General features: G+C 46.0%; 1 protein-coding gene across 4 annotated transcripts; it reads right to left on the bottom strand.

Moving 5' to 3' along the window:
- Positions 1-37: 37 nt before the first annotated feature.
- On the bottom strand, positions 38-26,948 carry PEX5 (peroxisomal biogenesis factor 5). Of its 4 annotated transcripts, none has more exons than XM_026852445.1 (15): positions 26,632-26,948; positions 26,121-26,156; positions 25,824-25,956; positions 24,991-25,125; positions 23,766-23,871; positions 22,470-22,560; positions 22,026-22,142; positions 21,548-21,640; positions 21,253-21,372; positions 20,569-20,712; positions 18,362-18,432; positions 17,991-18,206; positions 17,691-17,856; positions 17,345-17,502; positions 38-213 (listed from the first exon to the last, which is right to left on the bottom strand). In XM_026852445.1, exons 1-15 carry the CDS (start codon positions 26,779-26,781, stop codon positions 198-200), a joined length of 1,752 nt encoding a protein of 583 aa, XP_026708246.1. In that variant the 5' UTR covers positions 26,782-26,948; the 3' UTR covers positions 38-197. The 4 variants fall into 4 exon arrangements, with proteins under 4 accessions (XP_026708246.1, XP_026708227.1, XP_026708233.1 ...); XM_026852426.1 differs by lacking the exon at positions 38-213 and adding an exon at positions 15,869-16,979; XM_026852432.1 differs by lacking the exons at positions 38-213; positions 21,548-21,640 and adding an exon at positions 15,871-16,979.
- Positions 26,949-26,961: the final 13 nt, after the last annotated feature.

Here is a 26,961-nt window from a genome sequence, read left to right as displayed (position 1 = left end):
TTCCCTGCCTCACCTCCAGACATGAGAGAGCCCACAGCAGCGACTCAGAGGTGTAGTGGTTCCTGGGGAATGCCAATGAAATACTCACAAGCTCACTGGCAGTAGATCTCAAATATACCTTGGGTGTGGGCAGGCTGGCTGGGCACTGTGTGCAATCTTCTGAGAGGGACCAAGGAGGAAGCAATATGAGCCAGTTTTCATACACCAGAACTCCTGAGAAAGAAAACACAGAGTTGTGCTTACAGCTACCGTGTAGGTGCTGCTCTGTACTGTCATTAAACATAAAGGCCAAACTCTGACCAGCAGAGCTTCTTTCAAGGTCACGATTGCAGTGACCCCCCCCTGTAGAATGCTTGAGGGACCCCACACTGTCAGGGAGGATGTTGCTGGAGAAGACGGGGAGCTGGGAAGGGAGAGAGCTCTCTCCTGCCAGAACAGGCAGCCTGTACACAAGCTCCAGCCAAATCCTCCGGCTGCATCTCTTTCACGGGTGCTTGGCTGAGCTCATGGTGTGGCAGATCACAGAACTAAGCTAGCACAAAAGTCCACGGGCTTTTTTCCCCATGGTTCATTCTTCTGCTGCTCTGCAGAGGCTGGAAGCAGAGCCATTGAAATTTGCAGTCTGGGCTTTGGAGAAGCAGGACCTCAGTTCCAGCAGCAGCTGGATGTGAAATCAGCTCTGCTCTGCTGGCAAATCGCACCATTACAGATCGAATTTGTGTGTGGCAGCCAGCTCAGCCTGCAGCTCGGTGCTGCTAGGAAGGGGAAGGCCGCATCCCCCTCCTGAACCACGGCTTCCACATCTGGCAAGAGAAGGGAGAAGGAGCACACAGATGGGAAGAATGACTGGAAGAGGAGCTAAACCAGCCTAGAACGGTGGATTTATGCTGCCACTGAACAACATTCCTTCTGCATATCTTGCTACTGCATGTCACTGATGCCATTATTGAGTTATGTTTCTGGATTTATTTTTGGTTTAATCTTTATGTATATATAATGAAATAATTCATCACAGTCTCCCCATTCCCATTTTCCTCAGCACCCACAGTCTTAGAAAAGCCCTTTGGACAGACATAAGAGCAATGAATACGACACAAAGAGCAAGTCTGAGTGTGTCTCAACAGTGTTTACAGAGCCATACAGGCAGCAGTGAACAGGATCCTAAGTGCCCCCCATCCTCTCTGCAGAGCACCAAAGCTGGCAGTGGGGCTTTTCAGGGCACCAAGGAAAATCAAAACATGATCTGTGATGGGATGCGTTGACACAAAAGCTTGGCAAAGATCTCTCTATAAACACGGTCAAGCTCACCAAAAGAAAGGAGCTCCTGCTTCTAATGACCCTCTTCCCTAGTGTTATTGGGCTTGAAAACTAAATGGGTTTCAGTGTTGCTCATTGACATGGTGCTTTGTGCCCAAAGAAGTAAGACACTGAACAAAGCAGACTACTACAGAGTGGGCGTAGCAGTTTGAGTCTGAAAATACAACATGCAGTCTTTTAAAACATGCAGAACTGCATTATGCAAAAAACACATCAACAAATGAAGAGTTTTTCCAGGTTGCAGCAAAACTACTAAAAGATTTTTATCTTTTTCATAAAATTGGTTTTCTTGGGTTTTTCTGACAAGGCTTAGTAGTGGACTTAGTAGTGGAACATGGACTAGACCACAGAACTCCAAGATGTGAACAGCCCACCCACCAATAAATGTATCCACTGCCAAACCCTTGAGGGCAAAAAGATGCCTCCTTCTTTGTCAAGCATGTCTCTCTTACAAACTCCCCTTCTTTTTCTGTTCTCTCTCTGATTGCCACTGTGTTTGATTCACTCCCCAGTTGCCAGTGCTCAGTCAATTGGACTGAACAACACTGCTTTTTCAAAGACTAATAGAGGGATGATAGCAGCCTATTGGGCGAGTTCTGCATATCCACTCGCAGCGCTGGCAGTGAGCTCCACAAAAGATATGCTGGAAAGAGTGGCACAGCAAGTACAGACTGACAAAAGCGTTCTAAGTCCTCTTGACAAGACTCAGGAGCCAGAAAGGAAAGGGCAGAGTTTTTCTATCCATTATTTCCTTCTCAAAGTCTCCCCTTCCCTGATAAAGGAAAATGCAACAGATTATCTGTGAATAATTGTTTTAGTTCAAAATGTCACTCTTTAACCTGAATTGAAGTCTTTGGCAGGATCCTTCTCCTCTGGACAATGCCTCAGCCAAAAATTGTACTGCTGTATGTGCAGCTGCTGAAGCTCTGTGGAGTTTCTCCTCCGACTGCCTCTGAACTTGTGGTGGCAGTTAAAGTTCGTGCTGCCTTAAGCTCTGTATGTATTCACTTCTGAGAGCTAATTGCTCCTGTGGGGTGATCTGAGTACAAGTTGCTGTGCAATCAGTTCACATCTGCCCAACTGTAACTTCTGCTGTAAGGGGAAAAAAAACAGGAAGTTGGAAAAAAAAAAGGGAAGATGTGTGTGCTACACAATTCTGAAGAGAGGAGGAATATATTTTTGCAGTTAATGATTATACATAGGGTTTTAAAGATTTCAGCTTCTGTGCAATGTTTTCTGAATGAAATTTAGATCTAGAGTCTATAAGTCATGCCAAACATAATTTTTACTTTAAACATTGTGGACCAAAGGACAGTCACTTGGTGTTCTGTCAAGTCAAGAGTCATGACTCATCCATGCATCAAGCCCAGCCATGAGCTTGCTACTGATTTGTCATTAATTTGAGATTATTTTAAAGATTTTTGATTATTTGGATGTAAATAGGAAATTATTTAGAGTAACTATACAAACAGTTATGCTGCTCCAAAGTTCTTTTTAAAGTCGCAGGCTGAGGCCACGCAGACTAGTGATAATCATTAACTAGATTTCTATACAAATAATAAGACTCATGATGAGATACAATTGTTAGACTGTTCAGTAAGGACGATTTATTGCCCTGTAGACCAGGTGCTCTAGAAGTTACATTGTGAAAGGGCCTCAAAGATGTTAAAATCGCAGTGCGAGCCAAAAATCCTTGGGTCAAGGGCATTGGAGTGTCTTTCTTTTAGGTCAGTAGTCCGTGGTGGTCACAAAAGCAACCCCCCAACCCATTTCAGGACTCAAGTGCACAAGACTGGAAAGAGGTGGGAATAAGAAAATGAGTTATGGGGGTTAACATGTTTATGTATGAGAACTTGATTAATATGTATTACTGTACCCTATATAATCAGCATGTTACACGGATTAGGTGTGTGTTGTTGGCGAGATGACTCCCCTGCACACCTGGCCGTTAATAAAGGACTGCCTGTTTATCTACATCACATTGGTGTCAATAAGATCTTTTATCCTGTTTTGGTGACAAGCTAAGAGCCAAGTCAGTGTGAGTAATCCACCCCAGGAAAATTTTCTGAAGGAACTGTTATCTAATCAGCAATGCAACAACTGGTACAGGATAAGGTAAGTGGTTAATGTGTAATCACAACCCTGGTCTGGGTAGACAACATCACGCCTTAAACTGAAGTTTTATATTTGTGGTTACCCAAACATGCCTGAACTTGTTCTGCAGACGTTTCTAACCAAGCAGAGGAAAAGCTCAGTCTGTTTATGTATCACCTCTTAGTTATACCCATGGTGTTAAAGCCTTCTTCTTTAGCAATCTTCTTTAGTATACCACAGGTTACAAACCTTCCTTATGCAGCATTCTAGTCAAATATCAATTTCGACTTTACTGTGGATTAGTAATAATCCCCTCTGTGAAAGCTTTTTACTGATTGTATAATTTGGAAGCAGTCTTTTTAGTCTGTATTAGTATTGTACGTAATTAACAGGGCTTGGAGCCTCCAGATACTGTTTATCCTTACGTTGACAGTCTGATGGAGATGCCAGGGCTCTCGTATTTCCTCAGCAAGAGTGTCATACAGTACTTTTGTATAGGGATGCACATCACATGAGAAATACAGTAGAGAATGCCAGGGAGTGTGTTGTGTCTTCCTGAGATGCCTCTTGAAGCCTGCCAGAAGGCGAGGGGTGAGGGTGATCAGAGAATATGATTTCAAGGGTACTGCTGTCTGCACGGTGTAGAAATTGCCTGTTAGGCTGCAGTGTGCTGCACCCCAAGAGCAATTAGACACACACACCCCCCCCTCAAATTAAAGAAAATCCCCTCTCTGGTGACCAGGAGAACCAGAGACAGGCAGGAATGAGCTGGTTAAAATCACAGAGTAACAGCAACTTTGGGAGGCAATGTAATCTGTTCTTTGCCCAGGAGAAACAGAGAGAAAAATCAGAGAAAACAATTATCGGACTCAGAGACATCCTGGCTGTAAATAAATAATTTGGTCTAATATTGGCCACCCACCCAGGACAGAGAGGTGGATGAAATATTCTATAGGCACTCAGGAGAAATCTCACGATCGCTTGCTCTTGTTCTTGTGGGAGACTTTAACTTCCTAGACATATGCTGGAAATACAACACAGCAGAGCAGGACCAGTCCTGGAGATTCCTAGAATGCGTGGGAGACAACTTCCTGATGCAGCTGGTGAGTGAACCAACGAGAGAAGGTGCCTTGCTAGACCTCCTCTTTGTGAACAGAGAAGGACCTGTGGAGGATGTGGTGGTTGGAGGCCAACTAGGACACAGCGATCATGAAATAAAGGAGTTCTCTATTCTTAGAGATGCCAGGAGAGGGGGCAGCAGAACTGACATCCTGGATTTCCAAAGGGCTGTCTTGTTTAGGCACCTGCTTGACAGGATCCCTTGGGAGATGGTCCTGAAGAGTACAGGGGTGCAGGAAGGCTGGGCACTCTTTAAGAAGGAAGTGTTAATGGCACAGGAGCAGGCAGTCCCCGGGTGCTGTAAGAGAAGCCGGTGACAGAGAAGACTACGCTGGCTGAACAGGGAGCTTTGGCTGCAACTCAGGGAGAAAAGGAGAGTTTGAGCCTTTGGAAGAAGGGGCTAACCACTCACAGTGATTACAGAGAGGCTGTGAGGCTATGCGGGGTGGAAATCAGGAGGTCTAAAGCCCAGCTGGACATTAATCTGGTTTCAGCAATCTAAGATAATAAGAAATGTTTCTATGTGAGCAGCAAAAGAAAGACCAGAGAGAGCCTCCATCCCCTGCTAGATGCAAGAGGAAACATGGCAAAGAGTGATGAGGAAAAGGCTGAGGTGCTTAATGCCTTCTTCACCTCAGTCTTCAATAGCAAGACTAGTACTGAGGGAATCCAGCCTCCTCAGCCAGGAGAGAGACTGGGAGAATGACACACACACCCCCGCATTTCCAGGAGGAGATAGTCAGTGACCTGCTGCATCACACAGACATACATAGGTCTATGGGACCAGATGGGATGCACCCAAGGGTGCTGAAGGAGCTGGCTGGGTGCTCACCAAGCCGCTTTCCATCATTTACCAGCAGTCCTGGCTGACCGGGGAGATCCCGACAGATTGGAAATTGGCCAATGTGACACCCATCCAGAAGAAGGGTCAGAAGGCTGATCTGGGAAATTACAGGCCTGTCAGCTTGACTTTGGTGCCCGGGAAGCTGATGGAGCAGCTCATCCTGAGTGCCGTCATACAACACATGCAGGACAACCAGATGATCAAGGCCAGTATCCACTCGCAGCGCTGGCAGTGAGCTCCACAAAAGATATGCTGGAAAGAGTGGCACAGCAAGTACAGACTGACAAAAGCATTCTAAGTCCTCTTGACAAGACGCAGGAGCCAGAAAGGAAAGGGCAGAGTTTTTCTATCCATTATTTTCTTCTCAAAGTCTCCCCTTCCCTGATAAAGTAAAAGGCAACAGATTATCTGTGAATAATTGTTTTAGTTCAAAATGTCACTCTTTAACCTGAATTAGGTTCCTTTCTGTCTCCGGTTTTAATAAATGTGCAAATGAGTTTCCATGGCATGGTTTCTAAGCTGGACTAACAAACACAAAGGCCCAGACTAATTACATGCTGAGCACCAGGAAAGAAAACAAAAAACAAACCACCAAAACATCACAGACCCTCAAAAGGTCCTAGCTTCACAGCACCACATTTTTCTGGGAAAGCCTCTCCAGCTCACAAAAGTCACATGCTCAGAAAACGCATCCAGCATTTCGTTCCTCTCATGTTTTATTAGCAAGTTGTGCTCTTAAAGCCTTTAGTGGCCTGGTCCGAGGAAGTGTGACAGACACCGACCTCCCCTCGATTCGACACTAGGTGTCACTTCTGCTTAAGAAATGCAATAGAAAAATTTAAAAGTTTCAAAAAGCCTACCCATCCAGCATCCCATTTTCAGGGATGCTTTCCTTTAGTCATGGACTGTTACAGAGTTTTAACGTTTCACGTCTCAAATCAGGCATCCAAAATAGTCAGAAAATACCAGACAATGCTTTGCCATACTATGCTGAATGGTGACCAGTTAAGGTTTCTCTTATCTATTGTGAGAGCAAGGAAACACATGCCAACGTCAACAAGGGACTACCATATTGAGAAGCTGCCAGGTTCTGCTTTGACCCAGTGGTCTGTCTTTCTGGCCTATCTCTGTTGCTGCTTTCAGTCCTTCCTTAGTAGCAGACATGCCTAGCAAAAGATTTTTTGAGCATCAGGGACTGACTTGGAGGAGAAAGCGGCATGGCGTTTGTGGTCAGGGCCCTACAGCAGGTTAGGGCATGAAGGAAATACTGGCAGTAACACAGTAAAAGTAGAAATGTAGGGTACAGAGGTAGGAAGAGACCTCACCCTGGGGAGACAGGGACTGTACTAGAACTATGTTACTTGCTATGTCTTACAGTACCAGGAGACCACAAAGTAAAAGTTAGCAGGCTTAAAAAAAAAAAAAATACTGTTCTGCCAATTATTAGGCCTAGCATAAAGGACACAGCCAGCATAAAGATGAACCAACAACCAAACTGTATTTGATACAAAAGGGTCAGTACATGGGTGAGCACTGGGGGTACAAACAAGTCAGATTATACATAATCAACATCAATCCCACTGACCCCAACAATGACACCGCACGACCAACAATGGGTGGAATAAATCATGAAATGCAGTCTCCCATAGAAGGGACAGGAGACAACCGAGTCAACAAGCCAAATACATAAGACCAAAGAAACCGCATACTGAATCTCTACACAGCCTGCATGTACAAAAGCCAGACCTGACTGGAGCCCAGTCCCAGGGAGGCAGGAGGTCCTTCCCCAACAGGAAACTCTGCACAGGGCATCCTCCTCACAGACAGACACTGCCCCTGCCTGCAAGTGGTCCCAGCTTTTATCCCTAAGTGGGACACCTGACCTTTGCTTACTTAACGCAGGACACCTCAGGCTCATTTACCCAATGGCTCTCCCGGAAAGGCCAGCCACACCCTGGAGGGAAGCCTAAAGGCAAACTCATCACCCCTTTGTAATGGGCTGTGGGAAATCACCCATATGTCAACCTTAATTTGGGGCTTGGGGTTGAAACCCTGGCATTTCACTCGGCCCTTTGAGATATGGGTGGACAACAGCCCTCACATGATCTTTTAAGTGTGACATCTTTATCTTGTATTCGGCTACAGACGCTGCCACAGTCATCTCAGCTGTTTCTTCATATTCTTCACTGTTGTGGTCTTTTTCATTGGAAGATCAGCGTGACTGTGGATCTGAAGCTGATGTCATCTGCTCAGCACAGTTCAGCGTCAACTTGTATTCCAGCCTGTACGCTGCCCATTCAGGTCAAATACATTTGTCACTGGAGTGATTTCATATTCCTGGCAGTGCCACACAAGATCTAGAAGACAAAACCTTAGACCATTGTTATTCCCGCAAATAACATTTATTTGTGGGGACATGTTCCCATTTTTTCTGTCCAGGCTTCATGATTAGGATGGTGTTATCTTTTCCTACAGCTATTACTTCAGCTGGCTCAGGGGGGACACTCGGCCCTCGGACCCACACTTTTATCCCATTACTAAAGTTGGTGGATCCAAATCCTTTACCTCCATGAACAGTAGTGACTTGGGGTGGGTCCCCCTTCCTCACCGTTGTTTTCAAAATTGGTAATATTAATAGCTGTGCTACTCTATCATTGGGTTGAATAACTAAATCTTGTTCACCATTATTCAGCAGGATTACTTTGATCTCTCACTGGTAGTCTGCATCAATCAATCCTCCCATTACATGAACGCCTTTTAGGGCTAGGTTTGAGCAAGAAGTTATTAAGCCAAAGTGTCTTGGGGGAATTTGGATTCCTATCCCAGTGTTAATAACCCTCGTCTGGCCTCGATTTACCTTTACCAGTTCTGATGTATAAAGATCTAGCCCAGGAGCCTCTGGAGTGGCCTGGTAGGGGGCCATTGCACCTGGAACCATTTCCCAGTAGGTTAAAGTTTCAGTTACCATTAGAGGCTTTATTTGCAGATTAGGCGTAGTGATACACATCAAGGGTGTCTCCATCTCCCCAATGGGTCTATTGTTGAGGGTGTGGAGCGCATCCGTGAGGTTAGATCTCCATCGGGATAGGTTTCCACTTCCCAGCTTTTTTAACTGCTCCGTTAAAAGCCCAGTCATTCGTTCAATTAATCCTGCAGCCTGTGGATAGTATGGGATATGGAAGATCCATCGAATATTATGCTGCTCTGCATATTGCTGTACAAATTTATTTTGGAAATGGGACCCATTATCAGTTTGTATTTGTAAGGGGACGCCATAGTATAGGATCATTATATCTATGGTAGAGGTAGTACTATGGTGCATGCTTTTCTGCAGGGAAAAGCAATCAAGCATCCTGAGTATGTGTCAACAGCGGTGCAGGTGTATTTGCACTCTCAGTCCTGGGGTAAAGGGCCAATATAGTCCATCTGTCAGATTTGTCCTGGCAATTCCCCTCTTCCTAATTCTCCTTTTACGATATTTGGTACCGGGTGCTTATGAGTATGCTGGCGCACAGGGCATTGGGCAATTATTGTTTTGATCATATCCAGTGACATAACTATGCCACGCTCTTGGGCCCACTTGTAAGTGGTCTTTTCCCCAAGATGACCACATTTCTGGTGTGCACATTTTGCCAAGCCTTCATGGTCTCCTTCCTGAGAGAACTCCAGTCCAGCTTGGGAAATCTTTACCCGGTTATCAGTGACAGAATTGTAAAAACGCTCAAGTGAATTTATATTACTATGAGCATCTACATGGAATACTGTCCCCTTGGTTCTTTGAACCAGTTCCCAAATACCTTTCCATATTGCCTTTCCCCAGACCATTTTAGAATAACTTTTCCAATCTTTGGCTACCCATGTTGGCAGCCAAGTAGCCAATCCATTTGCCACTGACCAAGAATTGGTGTATAGGTGACATTCCCCTAAATCCTCTTGTTTTAAAGCCATATATGCTGCATATAACTCAGCATATTGGCTACTTTCCCCTTCTCCTGTGGTCTCCAGAAAATTCCCTGAGGATGATAAGCCACTGCCTTCCAAAACCTTTTCCATCCTATACATTCAGCTGACCCATCTGTAAGCCATGTGTGTTCCCTTTCAAGAGGTAGCAGCTGATCCAGGGTCTTCCCCCATTGCACAGGGGATTTCTGTTCAACTATAGGATCAGGCTTTATCTCTTGATCCTGCAAGGGGGCAGCCACTACTTGCTCATGGAGGGAAGCAACACCACCAGGTCCCACCTTTGCTCTGTCCTGGATGTACTATTTCCATTTTATAATGCTTGATTCTTACACATGCCCTATTCAGTGAGTCTTCAGGGAGCTTTTAACCCACTGCATAATAGGGATTTGGGGGCACAGGGCCACCTCATGGCCTATCGTGAGCTGCTCAGTTTCTATCAAGGCCCAATAACAAGCTAACAGTTGTTTCTCAAAGGACGTGTAATTATGTCCTGCCTCTGGTAACTTTCTTCCCCAAAATCCTAACGGGACTCTTCTCTTCCCTTGTTTCTGCCAGAGGCTCCAATTAGCATATGACCCATTTACAGATACATTTAATTCTACTTCGCCATCCTGCATGGGCCATAAGCCCAAAGCCCTTTGAATAGCCTCTTCTGCCAATTCCAAGGCAGCCTGCTGCTCATTTCCCCATTCGAATTCATGCTTTTTGTGAGTTACCCTGTATAATGGAGCCAGAATCTGTCCTAGATGTGGAATATGTTGTCTCCAGAAACCAAATAGTCCAATAAATCTCTACACCTCCTTATTCTGTGGTATAGCAGAGTCAAGAATCTTTTGCCAAGCTTTAGGTAATATTTCTTGATGACCACAGTTCCAATGTATTCCTAGGAATTTAACTGTCTGAGATGGCTCTTGGATCTTAGTAGGATTAATCTCCCAACCTTTCTGCCTCATATGCGTTAGTAGCACTTTGAGCATTTGTTGTAATTCACCCTCATTGGTCCCCTGAATCAGGATGTCATCAATATAGTGGATCACTTGCATATGAGAAGGGAGCTGTACCTCATCCAGGTGCTCAGCCACTATTCTATGGCAAATAGTTGGACTATGCACTCATCCCTGAAGCAACCTGGTAAAGGTGTACTGCCGTCCTTGCCATGTAAATGAAAATTGATCCCAATGCTCTTCTGCAATCAGAATCATGAAATATGCGTTGGCCAGGTCAATGACAGCATATCACGTGCCAGGATGCCTCTGAACTCTTTCTATTAAAGTGATCATATCAGGTACAGCTGTCGCAAGAGGTGGGGTGCTCTTGTTCAGTTCTCTATAACCCACAGTCATTCTCCAGGATCCATCAGCCTTTTTGACTGGCCAGATCGGACTATTCCACATTGTGGTAGTCAGTTTTAAAACCCCTGCAGCCAGTAAATCTTTGATTGTTTGGGAAATTTCTTCATGACCGCCTGGAATCCTGTACTGTTTCATGGTTACTACCTTGGTCGCAATTGGGATCTGAACCGGAGGCATCTTTATCTTCCCTACTAAAACTGCTCAGTGATATAACTCTTTACCCCAAATTGATAATGACCGTCAAGAAGATTCAAATTAAGTCCTTTAAGAGTATCTCTTCTGATTACATACTCCAGGATCGGAACAATCATGACTGTATACTGTTGTTTCAGAAGATTTCAAATTTTCGTATCAATTTGGGTTTGTACTGCTTCAATTTGTTTTCCGCCCAGTCCTGTAATAATCACAGACTGACCTTTAAATTTTTTTGGATTTCCATAAATCAAGGCCTCCACTCCGGTATCTACCAGAGCCCCCACTATTTGAGAGGACTGTTTTCTCCAGAATATTTGTAGCTCCACATGGGGACGTCAGTCCTCCTGCGCCCAATGTACTGGAGCTTGGCCAATATTTCAATATGGATTACAGTACCTACTGTCTATTGAGGGGTACAGGTCAGAATACTGCTGCCATTCGTGGTTCTTCCCCAGAACAACCGAACTGCTCCCGGAGGGCCCACCGTGAGCAAAGGTGGGATCCCGTTGAGGATCCAGAGGGAGTGCTGTAGGCTGAACAGTTTCTGACCAGTGTGCTTGATAATTCTGCACTTTTCGACAGGGTTTCTGTAACCCTCCCTGTTTGTACAACCTCCATAATTCACTGGTGTCAAGACCATCAATTTTAGTGAGAGGTACGTCATCTTTCAGTGAAGCTTTAAACAACTGTCCTCAAGACAGATGATGTCCGGTATTTTTACCACGTCGGGTGTCTCAGTTCTGTATGTACTCCCAGGGGCCCCATTGACATTGGAATTCTTGATAGCCCTGACGCTCCCAGGGAGTCCATTCTCCAAGGTCACCTAGCTGATGCATTTTCTCAAGTACATCTCTAATGGGATTTCCTGTTTCACTCAGTAAGAGAGTCACAAGAACATTCTTATAAGCTGGTGGAGCAGTCCTAATGATTGCATTTCTCATAGGCACAGGCAATTGAAGTTCCATCAACACATCAACATGGCCTACATGAATGGCCAGTTTCATTCCTTCTTCCTTCAATCACTGTATACCATCCTGCAGAGTATACCATGGCCGGTCCGAACCTGGCCAGGAATTCTCCAGGGGATATTTTGCCTTGCACCCCACAGTGGCTAAAGCCAAAAGATTAGTACTGTCATCATTAGTCCGAAATGCTTCCTGCACCAGAGGATCTGAACTCAGAGTTACAAACTTTCTGCAGTCAAAATTATCCAGGCTAACACCTGATGCTCCCTGATCATATAAACATACCATCCAAGCAAGCAGGGGCTCTCCCAGTCTCTGACTGAACCATGCAAGAATATCACTTATTTCTTGCTGTGTGAAATCTTCCATTGTAGGTCTATTTACTGGTGGCTCACCCTCAGAAAATTCCACTTTCCTCCTGATGACTGGTCTCGCATCCCCAGAGTCACCTGAGGCACCAGCCCCATCAGACTCCGCAGGGTACCAGATATCATCATCCGAGTCATCAGGATTACGGTGTACATCCACCTGTATAACCTCTGAGTGCACCTTCTTATGACTACATTGTCCCCGTCTCTTCCCACGTGTACATTGGGCAACTTGTACTGTATCCTTCCTGGGTACAGTTTGAGAAGTGTCTAGTTTATCAGTAAGGAGCTTGTTTACAGATTCTAACGTCATAATCTGAGCTCGCATACAGGAACATTCAGCCAGTAAGTGATCTTTTTGCTGGTGGTGTTTCTTATATGCTGTTAACAGGATCCATCCCCATCTCCCGAAGGTTACAGCATCCTGTGCCTTACTGGAGAATTTTTGAATATTTTCTAATACATCCTGCGGTTCAGCCTCTGCCAACCACTTCTCCCACTGTTCACATGGTCCCCCAAATTTAATCCATTCAAGGGCCAGCAAACTATACACAGGACCTTTACAACCAGGAACTTCAGACAGGGCCATCCTTGTCGCCAACTTTGTTTTACCAATTATTAGGCCTAGCATAAAGGACACAGCCAGCATAAAGATGAACCAATAACCAAACTGTATTTGATACAAAAGGGTCAGTACATGGGTGAGTGCTAGGGGTACAAACAAGTCAGTCAGATTATACATAACATCAATCCCACTGACCCCAACAACGACACCACACGACCAACAATGGATGGAATAAATCATGAAATGCAGTCTCCCATAGAAGGGACAGGAGACAACCGAGTCAACAAGCCAAATACATAAGACCAAAGAAACCGCATACTGAATCTCTACACAGCCTGCATGTACAAAAGCCAGACCTGACTGGAGCTCAGTCCTAGGGAGGCAGGAGGTCCTTCCCCAACAGGAAACTCTGCAAAGTGCATCCTCCTCACAGACAGACACTGCTCCTGCCTGCAAGTGGTCCCAGCTTTTATCCCTAAGTGGGACACCTGACCTTTGCTTACTTAACGCAGGACACCTGGGGCAAGGTGCTGCACCCAGCAAGGCCGGCTGCACCCTGGAGGGAAGCCTAAAGGCAAACTCACCCCCCCTTTGGGAAGGGCTGTGGGAATCACCCATATGTCAACCTTAATTTGAGGCTTGGGGTTGAAACTCCAGCATTTCAAATACTCTGGATATCTAAACACAGTTCTTCTGTGCAGCCACAAGACATTGTAGAGACTAAAAGCACCAGTTGGTTTAAAAATCAAGACACAGGCAGGGAATAAGTTCATCAATATTAAACATACTAATGCAACTTCTGGGTGAGGCAGTCTTCAAAGCAGCAGATTCCTAGAGAATATGAGCATACCCACTATATGCTTGCCCTTACATTCTTTCCACAGACACCCACTTCAGGTCATCACCCCTATAGCATACCTCTAGAGAAGGACTGCTCTGAGCCCCTTCCAGACTGGAAATGCACACACAGACAAAAGAGGTAGCCTGGGACCCAAAACAAGAGGTCAGGGGGTTGTAACTCAAGAAAACCCAGGATCATAACAAAGCTCAGCAGCTCAAGATGAGGAAACTGCAGTGGTACAGCAGAACATACAACGGCAGTACACCCACCTGCTTGACAAGTATGGAAGCTGATGAGGAGCACTGTGCTAGAGGTGTAAGGATCTCAAAGCATAAATTTTCATTTGCTGGTACCTCCCAGATGGGTGTTGAATAAGGTAAACACCAAGAGACAAGAGATTCTAAGACTTCTCAGGGTCTTAAACAGCAATAAAACACTGAAGAAAGAAATACAGCAGAAACATAGCAAGAAGCATGGGTGGAATAACATGTACTGAACCATCCCCTTTGACCGCATGTCCAGTGCCCTAGGAAAGATCTCGTTGGTGTCCTGTGATGCCCATGGATTTGGTAAAGAACAAAGAAGGGCCTGCTGGGATCCCTCATGTGCTCTATAGTGGTGATAGGCCCTGCCACTGTTCTGTACACTGGGTAAAGAGGAGAAAGTACAGACAGGACAAAAATTGCAGAGCACAATCATTTATAAGGCTCTCAGCTATCTGATCAAGTCATGCCTGTTGTGAGCAAGGGGCTGGATTAGGGACCTCACTGCCTTACCTTTCTGTGAATCTGAAATGCTCAGAACCTGCAACCCACCCCTGCTGTGCAACAGGGCTCAGCAACACATGTGGCTTGAAATGCAAACTAGGATCAAGATACTTACAGAGTCCCAGTGCAAGTCTGGTTTGAAGGTGGCCAGAGACAGGGCTGCAGAGGGCAGCCAAAGGTGTAAACTGGAACCAGAATGCAAACAGCATCAGCCAGTTGCTGTTCTCTGCACCAGTGCTCCATTTCCAAAGACAACTCTTAACAGGACAGTTAGACATGGTTTGGACAGAGGCAGCTGAAGTTTCACTCAGTCCTGGGAGACTTAGTGCCTAGGTGAAGATCTGGCCTCAGCAAAGGTAGCACGGATGCTGTGAGATGATTTAAGGTGGGAGGGAGGGAAGAACAACTTACAGAGAAAGAGAACAAATGGTGACAGCCCACTAGCTGCAGGGACAGCAGGGGATATGTGATAGGGAAGGACACCAAGCAAAAAGTCAAGAGATTAAGCCAAACAGCAAAGGAAATTGAGACAACTAGGTAGCCAAGGAGAGGAGAAGAATTAATGGCATGTGAGGGTGAGAAAAAGGTAAGGCCGAGCCGTGACAATGGGAGTGTGAATGGAGAGGAATGTGGTGCAGCAAAGAGGTAAAGCAAATCCTTTGGTACAGCAGAGAACTGGGGGAGAACACCTGGACAGCAGGTGAACAGCAGCACAGGCACTAATGTTTTCTTTTGCTGAGTAGAGGAGAATCTGACAGAAGGATTGAGATCAGTAAAAACCAAAAGACCCATCTCTGACGAGGAGCAGTGTACGTGACCAGGACGAAGAAGCAGAGCTTCCTTTCCTTCTAGACAGCACAAGCAGCAAAATGTTTTGTGTGTGTTACAGCGATTTCAGAACAGGGCACATAGGTATCAGTGCTGGATGAGAGACACGGGGGAAGACAGAGCTCAGAAAACATACAGCAGGAAATATTCTCTGCACATACTTTCTGCTCCCAATTGTTACAGTAGCAACAGAAAAACAAGCCTGTGAGATAGAAGCATGAAGAAACAGATGCCTGGTGGAAGAGGAAGTGTTAAGTGCTCCCTGCCCAAACCCCTGGTCTTGACTACTGCAGCAGTCAGGTTCTTCAAAGAGGTAATAAAATGTAGCACAACTTCCCTCACTACAGATGTCAAGAAAATGAAAACCTCGTGTTTCACTGACCCCTAAACCTAAGCAAGGAAAAAGAGAGAGCTTTTGGCACAGGGAAGCTCTTCTGCTGGCTCACAGAACTGAAGCCTGAGGCTACACAGCAAAATGAGGTCTTTTCAGTTTCACTTCCATATGAGCTATCAATAAAACCTGAGTCAAAAGGGGAGACAAACTGAGATAGACTCTGATCTATCTTTTGAAAACCAGTGGACTTATACCCACCCTCCCCCAAGATCTATACTAGCCACTGCACGCGCTCCAACAGAAGCACAGAGAAAGATGTAATTTTGGCAATTTTAATTCTCCCCCCCTTTATTATACAAAATACTTTACAATTAAAAAACATTTTCCCCAATAGAATCATATATAGATATTTATAATTAACAAGATTCAGTTACACACAAGATGGGGAACTTCTGCACAAAGGAAAATGATGACAGATGATCAAGTGAAAATTAAGACTTGACCCTTTTCCCCACCATATTCTGGGAGGGAAGGTTACATTTTAGATTTTTATTTCTATCACATTCCCTCAAGTCTTGAACTCTGGGATCTCCTCTTACCCTGACAGGGTAAGGTCCTCCACCTGTGTCCCTAGCATAAATACAATATTCCGCTCTTAAAAGGTTCATCATGAAGAGACACTGAGAAACTAGCATCTGGCTGTACTACAAAATCACCAGTAACCAGAAGGGGACTGCTACCCCCAGTTTCCCCTAGCAACCCTCACATACACACATGCAAGCACATACATGGGGGAAGCATGCTCAAAACCCAGAATTTTTCTCCCTTTCACCAAATGGCAACCCTACCCCACCAAAGCAACCTGCACATGTCCAGCAGGCAGTCTCTGCAGAACAGCTATCATAGCCAAGCTGGGCATTACTGCAAAAGCAGTCTGGCAAGAGGGTGGGATGTTGCTGTCTTCCCCACTTGGATCATCTGCCTACCAGCAGCGTCAGTCAGTCATGGAGGTGATAACATGAACTGCCCAGAGATCCTCAGGCCACAACAGACAGGAGGCAGGGAAAGTTGAACACTTCAGCAGGAGGTCCTTGAAAAAACTGTTGCCAATGATCTGCCCTACCAGAGCAAAGATATGTGTGAACCCTAGTGAACGTTTTCTCTCTAAGAAAGGTCACTGCTGAGCTGGGCCAACCCTGCACTCGCAGGGGAGCCCATCCCAGAGTCACTGCTGCAGGCCAAATGCCTGAAGCAGTGTGGGAAGATCATGGGCATCAGCTGCCCCGTACAGGTCACTCTGCCCCAGCATGGAGAGGGCCATGCGGAGGGTGCTCCAGATGTTGTCAGACATAGCGCCTTGCTGCCCCCGCGGACCTCGGCTCTTCTGCTGCATGTGCAAAGCCTCTAAGAAGTGCTCCACAGCCTCACTGTCAAGATGAGAACATACACATGCTTACTGGAGAAGATGGTACATCTCATACTCCCTCCCCCATATGCTTCTAAAGTACTTCCCCTCCAAAACAGTTTCCTCCTCTTCATCAGATCCTGCCCCAATCCAGAACCATCAGAGATCCCCCTTTTCCCTCTTAACTGAAGTCCAGATGGCCCCTACTCCAACTGCATCTGCATGACACTTTATTCTCAGGGCAGAGTCCACATGCTTGCTCTGCTCTCATACACCAAGGGAAGGCTGCAGGCAGCGTGGCACTGCCCTAGTAACCTACTGCAGCCTCTCCCACAAAAACATAGGCACATTCATAGCTCACAGCAGATCTGCCCATCTTATGCTCACCGGTGGGCGCCTAAGTTGATGCAACTGATGCCCAAGTTGTAGCGAGAGCGGATGTATCCTGGCTGGAGCTCCAGTGCCCGACGATAGGCAGCCACAGCTTCCTCACTCCGATTCCCATTGGCCAGGGTGGCACCGAGCTTATTCCACAGAAGATGGTCCTGGTGGAGGGGGCAGAGAGAAAGGGTGAGATAAACTTGATAAGATCCAAGCCAACCGTCTCTTCCCTTCATGTCTGTCTTACTACTCCACTCCAAAAATGTATCTCTTGTACAAGAGGCACCTCCACCTGAACCTTCACCCATAAACCTCCAGGTACCTTCAGCATCCAGAGTCTGCCCTTTCTTACATTGGGGCGCACACTGAGTGCGGCACTGAAGCAATCCACAGCCTTCTCGTATTCGCCACTAAGGTTGAAAAGTACACCCAGGCCACACTGAACATCAGGATCCACAGCTGAGGGGTTGCTGCGCACAGCTGCTAAGAACAGCTCTTTCACCTCCATGAACAGTGAGCTGGAAAAGCACAGAACAAGGATATTGGTGTCCTGTGGAGGGAGCTGGCCTTGGGGTGCTCCCTCTGCTCCTGCCTGGACCAGCCCCAACCCTCCAAGACGCCTTTCAGCTGAAGCTTGAAATGTGTAACTCACTCAGACAGTAGGGAACCCAGGACACGCTTGGAGGGCCCCAGGTTTGTCCCTGAGACAGTCTCCTCCGGTTCCTTCTGCAGCAGGTGGGCATAGTCTGGTTTATGGTGTAGCCAGTCCCGCAGGGTCTCACATGCCTGCTTCTGCAAGGACTCATTGGTGAAGCTGACCGCTAAAGCCATAAGCGCTGTGAGGTTCCCAGGCTGCAGTTCCAAGCACCTGCAGGTCAGAAAGAAAAGCGAACAGTATGAAATCAGTTTGCGAGACACCCAGATACAGGAGGTAACATGATCAAGAGCAAGCACACCACGGTCCTTTTGGCATTATGCACTAGACAAAGCTGCCACAGTCAGCAGCTCTTCTGCAACACTCACTGTCTGAGGGCACTGATCGCCAAAAGCTCCTGTTCATTCTCTGCTTGGGTGGTTCCCAGATACTGCCAGGCCTGAAGAAAATAGAGAGGCACAAAGTCAGACTTCTTCACATCCAGAGGAAAAGATCAGCTGGTAAAACACAGACACAAAGATTAAATCCACCATATTATCCCACACATTTTTAGAGTGAGACCAAATATATGCAAGTATACACAATATCCACAGATACAAGTTTCTCTTGAAAGACATACAGACTTTATGGCACAGAGGTCCTCAAGACTAATAAAACTGTCATCATTAGAGTGAAAAGTTAATGTTTACACCTGAAGATCTATTATAAAGCAACTGCTGGCAGTTTTACACTTTTAAGTCACAGAATCTCTGCTTTTAACTTCTAACTGTGGTCAAACTGCAGAGGAAGGAGAGAAAAGCCTAAAAGTTCTTTCCTAAGAACAAAATGGCATAGCAGCAACCCTAATAATAAAGAGACCCCCAAGGTAGGGAGCTGTATATACTTGTCCAGTGATCCACTACCAAGTGATAACCTTGAGGAGCTGACCTTCAGACCTGAAAGTAGAAGCTCTGTTATTTTACTGAATCTTCAGCCATTGTGACACCAGTACATTAAAACCACTTCCATCTTCAGGCTGCTGATATAGGCAATATTTAATTAAGGCACTAAATCAGAAGTACCTGCTCACTTTACGTTGATAACCACACTCATTGCTCAAAAATAGGCTAGATAGTTGGCAGGACCATCAATATGAAGTACCTGCTTTTTGAACGCAAGTCACAAAATGCAGTATCCACTGTCTCGAGGCAGGAAATTGTTTCATTAGCAAAGACCCAGACACACTGCACAAGCCACTGCAAGCCAGAGGCAGTCTACTTTCTTAAATCTCTCATGCATCACCATATATCTAGGTGCAACTCAGAACAGCTGCCCAGTGACAACTGCACAGTGTTCTGCAGCCAGAAGAGCTGAGATTGAAGGTGAAGTTGTGATTTGGACCAAAGCAACCATGACATTTCCTTCAGAGTAATAATTGTTCAAGTCCATAAATGGTACAGTGATCAAATGAAGTCTTCTGTGCTTTCTGCAGCCACAGCAGAAGAATTAAGAATGTTTTCAATACAGCTAGGCAGAAGTGGCCCAGAATTTCTTCCCCTAAGGTTTCAACTACCTCTCCATTATGCTTAGCCTGCAGCCCACATCACCTACAAGAGAGTGCCATTTCTAAAGGAATATTGGCAACACATTTTGACCACTTTAAAGCTAAAGTAGATCCCCAAAACCTCTGCTTACTTTTCACCTACTCCCAATACCCAATGCTTGTATTACCAGAAGCAAAGAACCTCTGTTCATAGACAAAATTTCTCTAAAGCTCAGGATTAACAAATTTGGCATTTCCAATCATATACAATTAGCAGGGTTTGAATCAGACACACTGAGAATTCAACATCCCTGGGTCCTTGAGGCTGACACTCCAGAAATGGACAACATGGGTGTATTTGTATTCTTCCTCCTGAGAATATCCACGTCCTCTATCTCCAGAGAAAGGTACACAGACTATTTCATTTCCCAATCCATCCGGCAGCAGCTGAAGTGCTTTATGGAAATAAATATTCACCGAATTAGGAGCTGGAAAACTGTCTTTAGCAGAAAATCATTCTCTGGCCAACAGCTACAAATGAAGTTTGTGAAGTCACCCAAGGCATCTCTCTCAATCCTTTCAGGTTACATCACCTCCTGGCATCTAGATGAAAGACCTAACCAGGACTTTAGTCTAACAAGGTGCTCAGAATTAGTCTTTGATACAGATATTGAAAGAAGTTATCATCTGTCATAAGCATGTCCAAACCTGCAGTGCCAATAAAGACCCACAGAAGCAATTTAAGCGATAAGAACTCATCTTGGCTCCATGCACAGTCTCACATGCTTCAAAGATTTCACACAGCTCTGGGCCAGAGCTTTTGTGCTTTTTGTAACTGACTTTAGTCATAAAACCTCCTTGTCCACAGCCCTCCTGGGGATTCACATGCATCAGCTACCTATCTCATTTTTCTGTGGCTCTGGGTGTTTTCATACACCCTGCACAGCTCCTAACACCGAAGCAAGTTTTCTACACACACCTTGACACCTCATAAGGGAAGGATGCAAACAGCAAGAGACCTGGCCAAGGCCTGTTAGCTCTGCTCTCACTCACCTCCATATGATCTGGTTTCTGTTGCACCGCAGCCTCAAAGAGCAAGACAGCATTGGGGAGGTCACCTTCCTCCAAGCGCTTCTGCCCCTCTTCAAATGCATCTGGGTGATCTCTCATGGGATTGTCCTCTTCAAACTGGTAACCCTAGGAGAGCAGACAGACAGGGATTATGCTAGGAGACAGGCTTAGGGAGAAAAGCACTCGACAGTACAGCACAGTCTAATCTAGCTGCATCAGCACTCAAACTGCAGACCAGCCAGCACCTTGTCCTCTCTGCTAATTTGTAGCAGATCAGAGAACAACGGGTCTTCTCCCTGCCTGCTCCATGATGAAAAATTCCTCCAAACCAGACATGGAGTAAATTGCAACAGAGACTAAACATCTGGTGCAGGTCTCATCAGCTTTGAGGGGGGGAAAGGGGGGTGGCAACACGTGGTCATTGCAAAGAATCCCAGTATGAATGGGTATTTGGTGTTGGACAAGAATGAGACAGCATTTGCAAACAAGCAGAAGTGAAAGCAGTCTTTGTTTAACACCTAGTTGATCTGGGGTGAGGGTGCGACAGCAACAGATCAGTGCAAGAAGGAATCCTAGCAGCATCTGGGGTCTGTGGAACTCACCTGTGAGGCAGATGTACTGCCAGGCTCCTCAGTGCTAGGGCTGAGAGAGCCTGTTCTCTAATACCTTGTCATATGATGAGGAGCTGAGGTCTTCATAATCAGAGAGCCAAGGGTGAGCCTCAGCATCTCTCTTGGCCATCTCCTCCCATTCTGCCTGGAGTTTGTCCCAGAAGTCCACATCTGACTGAAGGGAAAACAAATGTGACTAGAGTACCTCAACCATAAACCAAGCTCTACAGACACCCCAGAGAACTCCCTCTTAAATGTTTCTAGCCCTCCTCCCAGCATGCAAAGGAGAGAAGTAACCCTGCCACAGGCTCTCAGATGGTACCCCAGCCCTCCTCCTCTGCCAGCTTTACCTCCACAGCAGTCTTTGCCTGCTCAAATTCCGAATCAAGAGTTGACATGCTCCCAGATCGTGCAAATTGATCCACCCAGGCATCGGATGCTCCCTGGGAGTTTGGAAAGAGAAACACACCTTTCTTTTTAGCATTTGGCAACCTCAGGGCACATTCCAAAACAGCAGGAGGGTCCGTGATGACGCCTCCTCCCCATCAGCAAAAATTGATGGCCTGTGAAGGGGAAGAGAGTTCATTTGGATATCCCCTTCCTCCCAGGTGCTATGGGAGATGAGAAAACTCACACTGCCCAAATACCTTCCCAGCTTCTGGCTAGACTCTGCTAAGAAGAGCCCAACAGCCCCTCCCTTGCCTCCCCCAGCCTAGTCATCAGTAGAGCATTGCTGAGAGTTGGACTTGCCATTCTCCCTCACTCCCAGACTGTGTACTGTGGCAAAAAACTTTCCTCCTTCAGAGCACATAGGGCTGGGGCTCCTACCTGCTGCTGTATAAACTCAGCTGCCCATTGCTCTGCCTGATCTTGGTCTCTGTGGGTCACCTGATTAGCTTCGATCGATACCCTCCCATCTCCGATCTGGCGGACAAACTTTAGGAACTGTGGCAGAGAAATGAAACAAGGGTGGAGCTGGGCAAATGTTTTGCCAACAAGCCCTCTGCCCATGCCCCCCTCCTTCACTAAGAGGGCTTCTCTCTGCAAAGTGAGCACAAAAGGCCCAAAAAGGTGCGAAGGACAGTACTTCACCAATCATGTACAATATGGGGAGTGGACTGTAGGGTTCAACTTCTAGGAATCGGGGAAGAAATAGAAACACAGGACTGCAGGAGGTTTTATTCCATTATTGTCTTCCCCCTTCTCAATGCCCCACACCCCTTATTCACTCTATGACAGATAGCTGTCAGCCCTGGTCAGGGAATTTCTTACCTCAGAATTCTTGAGTTTTGGATCATCCACTTTAGAGAGGAAATCATTAACAGTTTTCTTAAGATCATCCTCAGGTTGATATTCCTCATACCTGTGCTCAGAGGCAGTAAAAGGGAAAGAGAAAGTCTGATACCCTTCAACAGTGAACTCTTTCACTAACAAGTGTCTACACAATGGGCCAGACAACAGTATTGAGGGATACAACCCTTCCTCATAGACTATGGGGTTCTCTTAAGTGATTCGGTATGCTTATCCATCTGTAAAAATTCAAAATTACTACTAGGTTAACTGTGCAAGTGACTAGCACAAACAGTAGCAGAATTAAACAATTACAGTGACAGCACAGTTCTGCAGAACAGTCTGGATTCCTTGGCAAGCTCACACACTTATCAGATGCTGCAAGTTTTATCACTAACAAAAACAAGGTCACAGATCTAGGAACAAAGAAAGTAGGTCATGTTCATGAAAAGAGGAACAGTGTCTTGGAAAAGCATCAACTCCACAGAGGAACGAGGGCTCACAGCAAGCACACAACTCAGTATGTTGTCTGGCTTACAGCAGGACAGGACCAGTTCCAGGTGTTACCACTACATTCAGTCTTGGTGAAGTCTTTGGAACTGACAGCAACAACTCAGGCATGTCTGTATTGCAGAAGGGTATCAGAAAAGGCAAGAGCCAGGAGGAAGGAGAATCCTAATATGTAAAATCTTTTAGGGTAAGATCTAAGCCCAAATTGAGTGCTTGCGTTTTGCTTCTTGAATTGAAACACTTGACTGTAGTCAACAAGTACCTATTCAGAGAAGACACATAGTAGTAGTAGACTGTTCTTCAATCTACCACAAACACATGAAAATAATGTCTGAAGACTGAATCTAGAAATATGCAGAGGAAAGGCCAGATGTGGTTTGTCAGATAGGGAAAATAAAGTGAACGTTTACGACGAGCCTAGTACTTGAGATCTCTAAACCTAAACAAGCATTTGTTGTGGAAAAAAAATATGCTTAATTAGGCATTCCTGAAATAACTTTAAAGAGCTTTGCATTAGGCATGAGATTAAGTTAGCCTACATGATCACAATACCTTCCTGGAACTAGAAAATAGAAAAGCTAGGATCTGTTAAAAACTTCAGTCTCCAAGCACTGTTTCCTCCTTTCTCTGACACCAAAAGCCTGAGAACATCACTGTAGGTGAAATGACTCAAAAGCATTCAGGACACAGCAGATTTCTATCACCTTTCCAAACATCACCCACCCCATTGCCTAGCAGCAATAACTAGTCTTGACAAAACAGACTCACCATTTATCTGCCGAAGTCTGATCTTCCGATTCCCCAAGCCACAGTTTCTCCTCTGACTGCTCTAGGTATTCTTCTGCCCACTTGGCAGGAGACACAGACAGCGGATCTGCACAGCACATCACAAAGGATGGGAAGAAAAGTAAGACAGGCACACCACCACTCAGAGTAACTTCAGATTTTGCTCTCTCCACTTTATGCACAGTTAGCTAACGTATAGAGATGTCCTCCAAGAAAGATTGCTTACACTAATTTCTTCTAACTTTGTTCATTCTGATCTAAAAATCAAGCCGTAGGTTCAGACTGTGTATTAATACAGATGTCACTGTAGTGCCAACAACCTTATGATTTTCTATTCTAATTTCACAACTTACTTGTCTGCTCCATGTAGGATACTATGTAGGTCAAGAAAACTAGCAATGCCTTACAAGTCTCTGTCAAAAGCACAGCCTACAAAGCACTAGGTTTTTATCAGAACTTTCTCAAAAACCTTTGCAAATGCTGATTTATATTCCCAGAAGTATAAAGAGTGAAGGTCAAAGAATGGGAATACCTGGCTCTCCACAGTAGCTATCTTCCTGGAGAAAATAATAGCATCTATTTAAATTTCAGTCATAACTTCCAGATTACGTCATGCACAGTAACAGGATCCTATTGCAGCCCCATACACAATGCAGGATGATTTTTCAGATAAACTACTAGCTTGCCTGAAATGGAAAGCTTAACCTTTGGGCCAGAAACATTCACTTTGCCTATTTCCAAGTTGCAACATCCCTCTATCTCCATGAAACCAACACAAAGTATTTAGTCAAAGCACACCAGATGATATTTACCTTTGTACCAAAGAAAAAGTTAGTCTTAAGAGAGGGAAATAAGAGAATATATAACCAAGAGGCAATACCAGACCACCTCCAGAATTTGTGTCAGTTGAATCATAACAATTTTTATAAAGGCAGGTTAAATAGCCTGCTTCTCCTAAGTTCTTCAGGTAACGTAAGCTAAAACCAAAATACCCTTACACCTAAATACAAGCTTCCACATCACATTGTGAACAATTTGGCTAAACCACTGCAAAGTATTTTTTTTCCCCTCCCGTGTTAAAGCTGCTACAGTAAACACTGACTGCTGACCCCAAAGCATTACTCCAATTTCACATTCAGTAACTGCACTATACCCCGGCACGTGACTGAGCAACATCTTGACAATTATTCCAAAAGGGACCTTTCACCTGTCACTTCAGCAATGAACTCCTGTGACCAGTCAGCCTCATTGTAATCTGAAGAGACATCACCAGCACTATCTGCTGCAGCCAAGAATTCCTGGGTCCAGTTTTCAGACAGTGCCAGGGCTGCCACACCTGGAGCTACAAGAAGAAGAAAACAGGATTGGAGGACTCAAAGGCATCATTTAAATGTTCCAGACTAGCCCTCATCATGACTAGCTCTCCATCACTAGCCCTTTGTTAGAATAAAATAACAGAAAGATTCCACGTAGAAGGAATCTGTGAAGGTTGCTAGTGTTGTCACAACAGGTTAAAAATAAAGCTAGAGATTAGGTTGCTCAGAGCATTCATCAGGTAACTTCTGAACTTGTCCAAGGCTGGCAATCCCTCAGCCTCCCCAGGCACCTGTTCCTGAACTTTCCAGTACTGAACCCTCCTCTAAAGGCAGAAATGTTTCCTTACATCTAGTCAGTTTCCCTTTTGCAAGCTATATCCATTGCCCTTGTCCTTTTGCTGTGTATTGCTGCAAAGATCCTGGCCATGGCTGTGGAAGACACAGTCACTCCACACCTCCCACTGCCCCTTAGACTCCCTCTTCCCAAGCCGAACAAACCCAGTTCCCTCAGCTTTTCCTCTTACACCACATATTCTAATCCCTGAACACCTAACTGATCTCCATGGGACTTGTTCCAGTGTCAGTGTACTGCAAATCCCAAATCTGGAAACAATATTCCAGATACAATCTCACAAGTGCTGAACAGATAGGAACCACCCTGCTAGGAGCTTAATCATAACACCAAGACCTTTTCGAGCTCTCCACCTACTCTAACTCCCCTCACCTCGCTGAGGGGCCTGTCGGAAGCTTGACTGCTCAATCTCTTGCATCTCAGCCAACAGGTCATCCATCTTAAAGGTCTGGGGTGCACGGGACAGTAAAGGGGCATTCTGCTCTTGTAGGAACTCTCCAACAAGCTGCCAAAGACAGAGATGGATTACGAACATGGCACAGAAGATGAACAGGCAGAGCCATAGAGCAAGAGGAATAAATGGGTTTGTCAGAAGGAAAGATTACGGTGAAAAATAGCAAACTGTGTTGATGAGAAAAGCAGCAAGGAGACGCATCAATCTGTTCTTACCTCATCGTCAGTGGCCACTCCCAGTGGTTTGGATACCTACGAGGAATAGCAGGCGATTATCCCAACAGCTTTGATCCCATACCCCTCTCCACCCACATCCCATGACCTGATCCGTTTACATCTTCCCCTTCCTTGAGCATAGTTTGTCAGCATTTTCTCGCATTAGCTGCCTGCTTAGGTGGAAGCTAAAGGAGGAATCCCTGTCCCTTCCACCACCCTCTGGGCTGCCAGGCATACTCAGGTGTCTCACTTCAGCCACCATCATCCTCCACTGCCCATAAACGCTGCTTCCACAGACAGGCCCTCACCCCACAGCCCTGCAGGACAAACCGGGTGACCCTGTGGCCTCTTTCCTCAGGAAAAAAATCATCACCACACGCATCTGCGCCCACAGCCACCCGCAGTGCTCCCCCCACAGCACCCCTCTATCCTGCGCTGTGGAACCCAGCCGCGGACAGGCCCCGCACCCAGCCCCCAGCTCAGCAAAGCGGGGCCACCCGGCAACACTCACGGCTGCGGCTCCGAGGGCCCCCGGGGGCCAGGCCAGCGGGCTCTGAAGTCCTTCCTGCCGCAAGGCTTTGTCCTGGGTGAAGTGGCCGGTCAGCTTCATGAGGGGGTTGGAGCCCCCGCACTCCGGTTCCACCAGCTCCCTCATGGCCATGGCGCCAGGGAGGGAGGGAGATCGGTCGGCACCAAACCCCACCGGGCCTGCACAGACAGCGGGTGAAGGCCTGGCGGAGCGACCGTCTGCCGGTGGCGCCCCGCCCCGCGCCCCGACCCAACTGTCACCCGTCAGCCCTCCCCCCACCGACAGCTTACGGGGGGAGACCAGCCCCCCCCC

Source organism: Athene cunicularia, assembly GCF_003259725.1.
Source record: "Athene cunicularia isolate RWA chromosome 1 unlocalized genomic scaffold, athCun1 chr1_part1, whole genome shotgun sequence".
NCBI lineage: Eukaryota > Metazoa > Chordata > Aves > Strigiformes > Strigidae > Athene > Athene cunicularia.
Note: the sequence above shows the minus strand (reverse complement) of the source record. Positions and strands in the feature narration are given on the sequence as shown.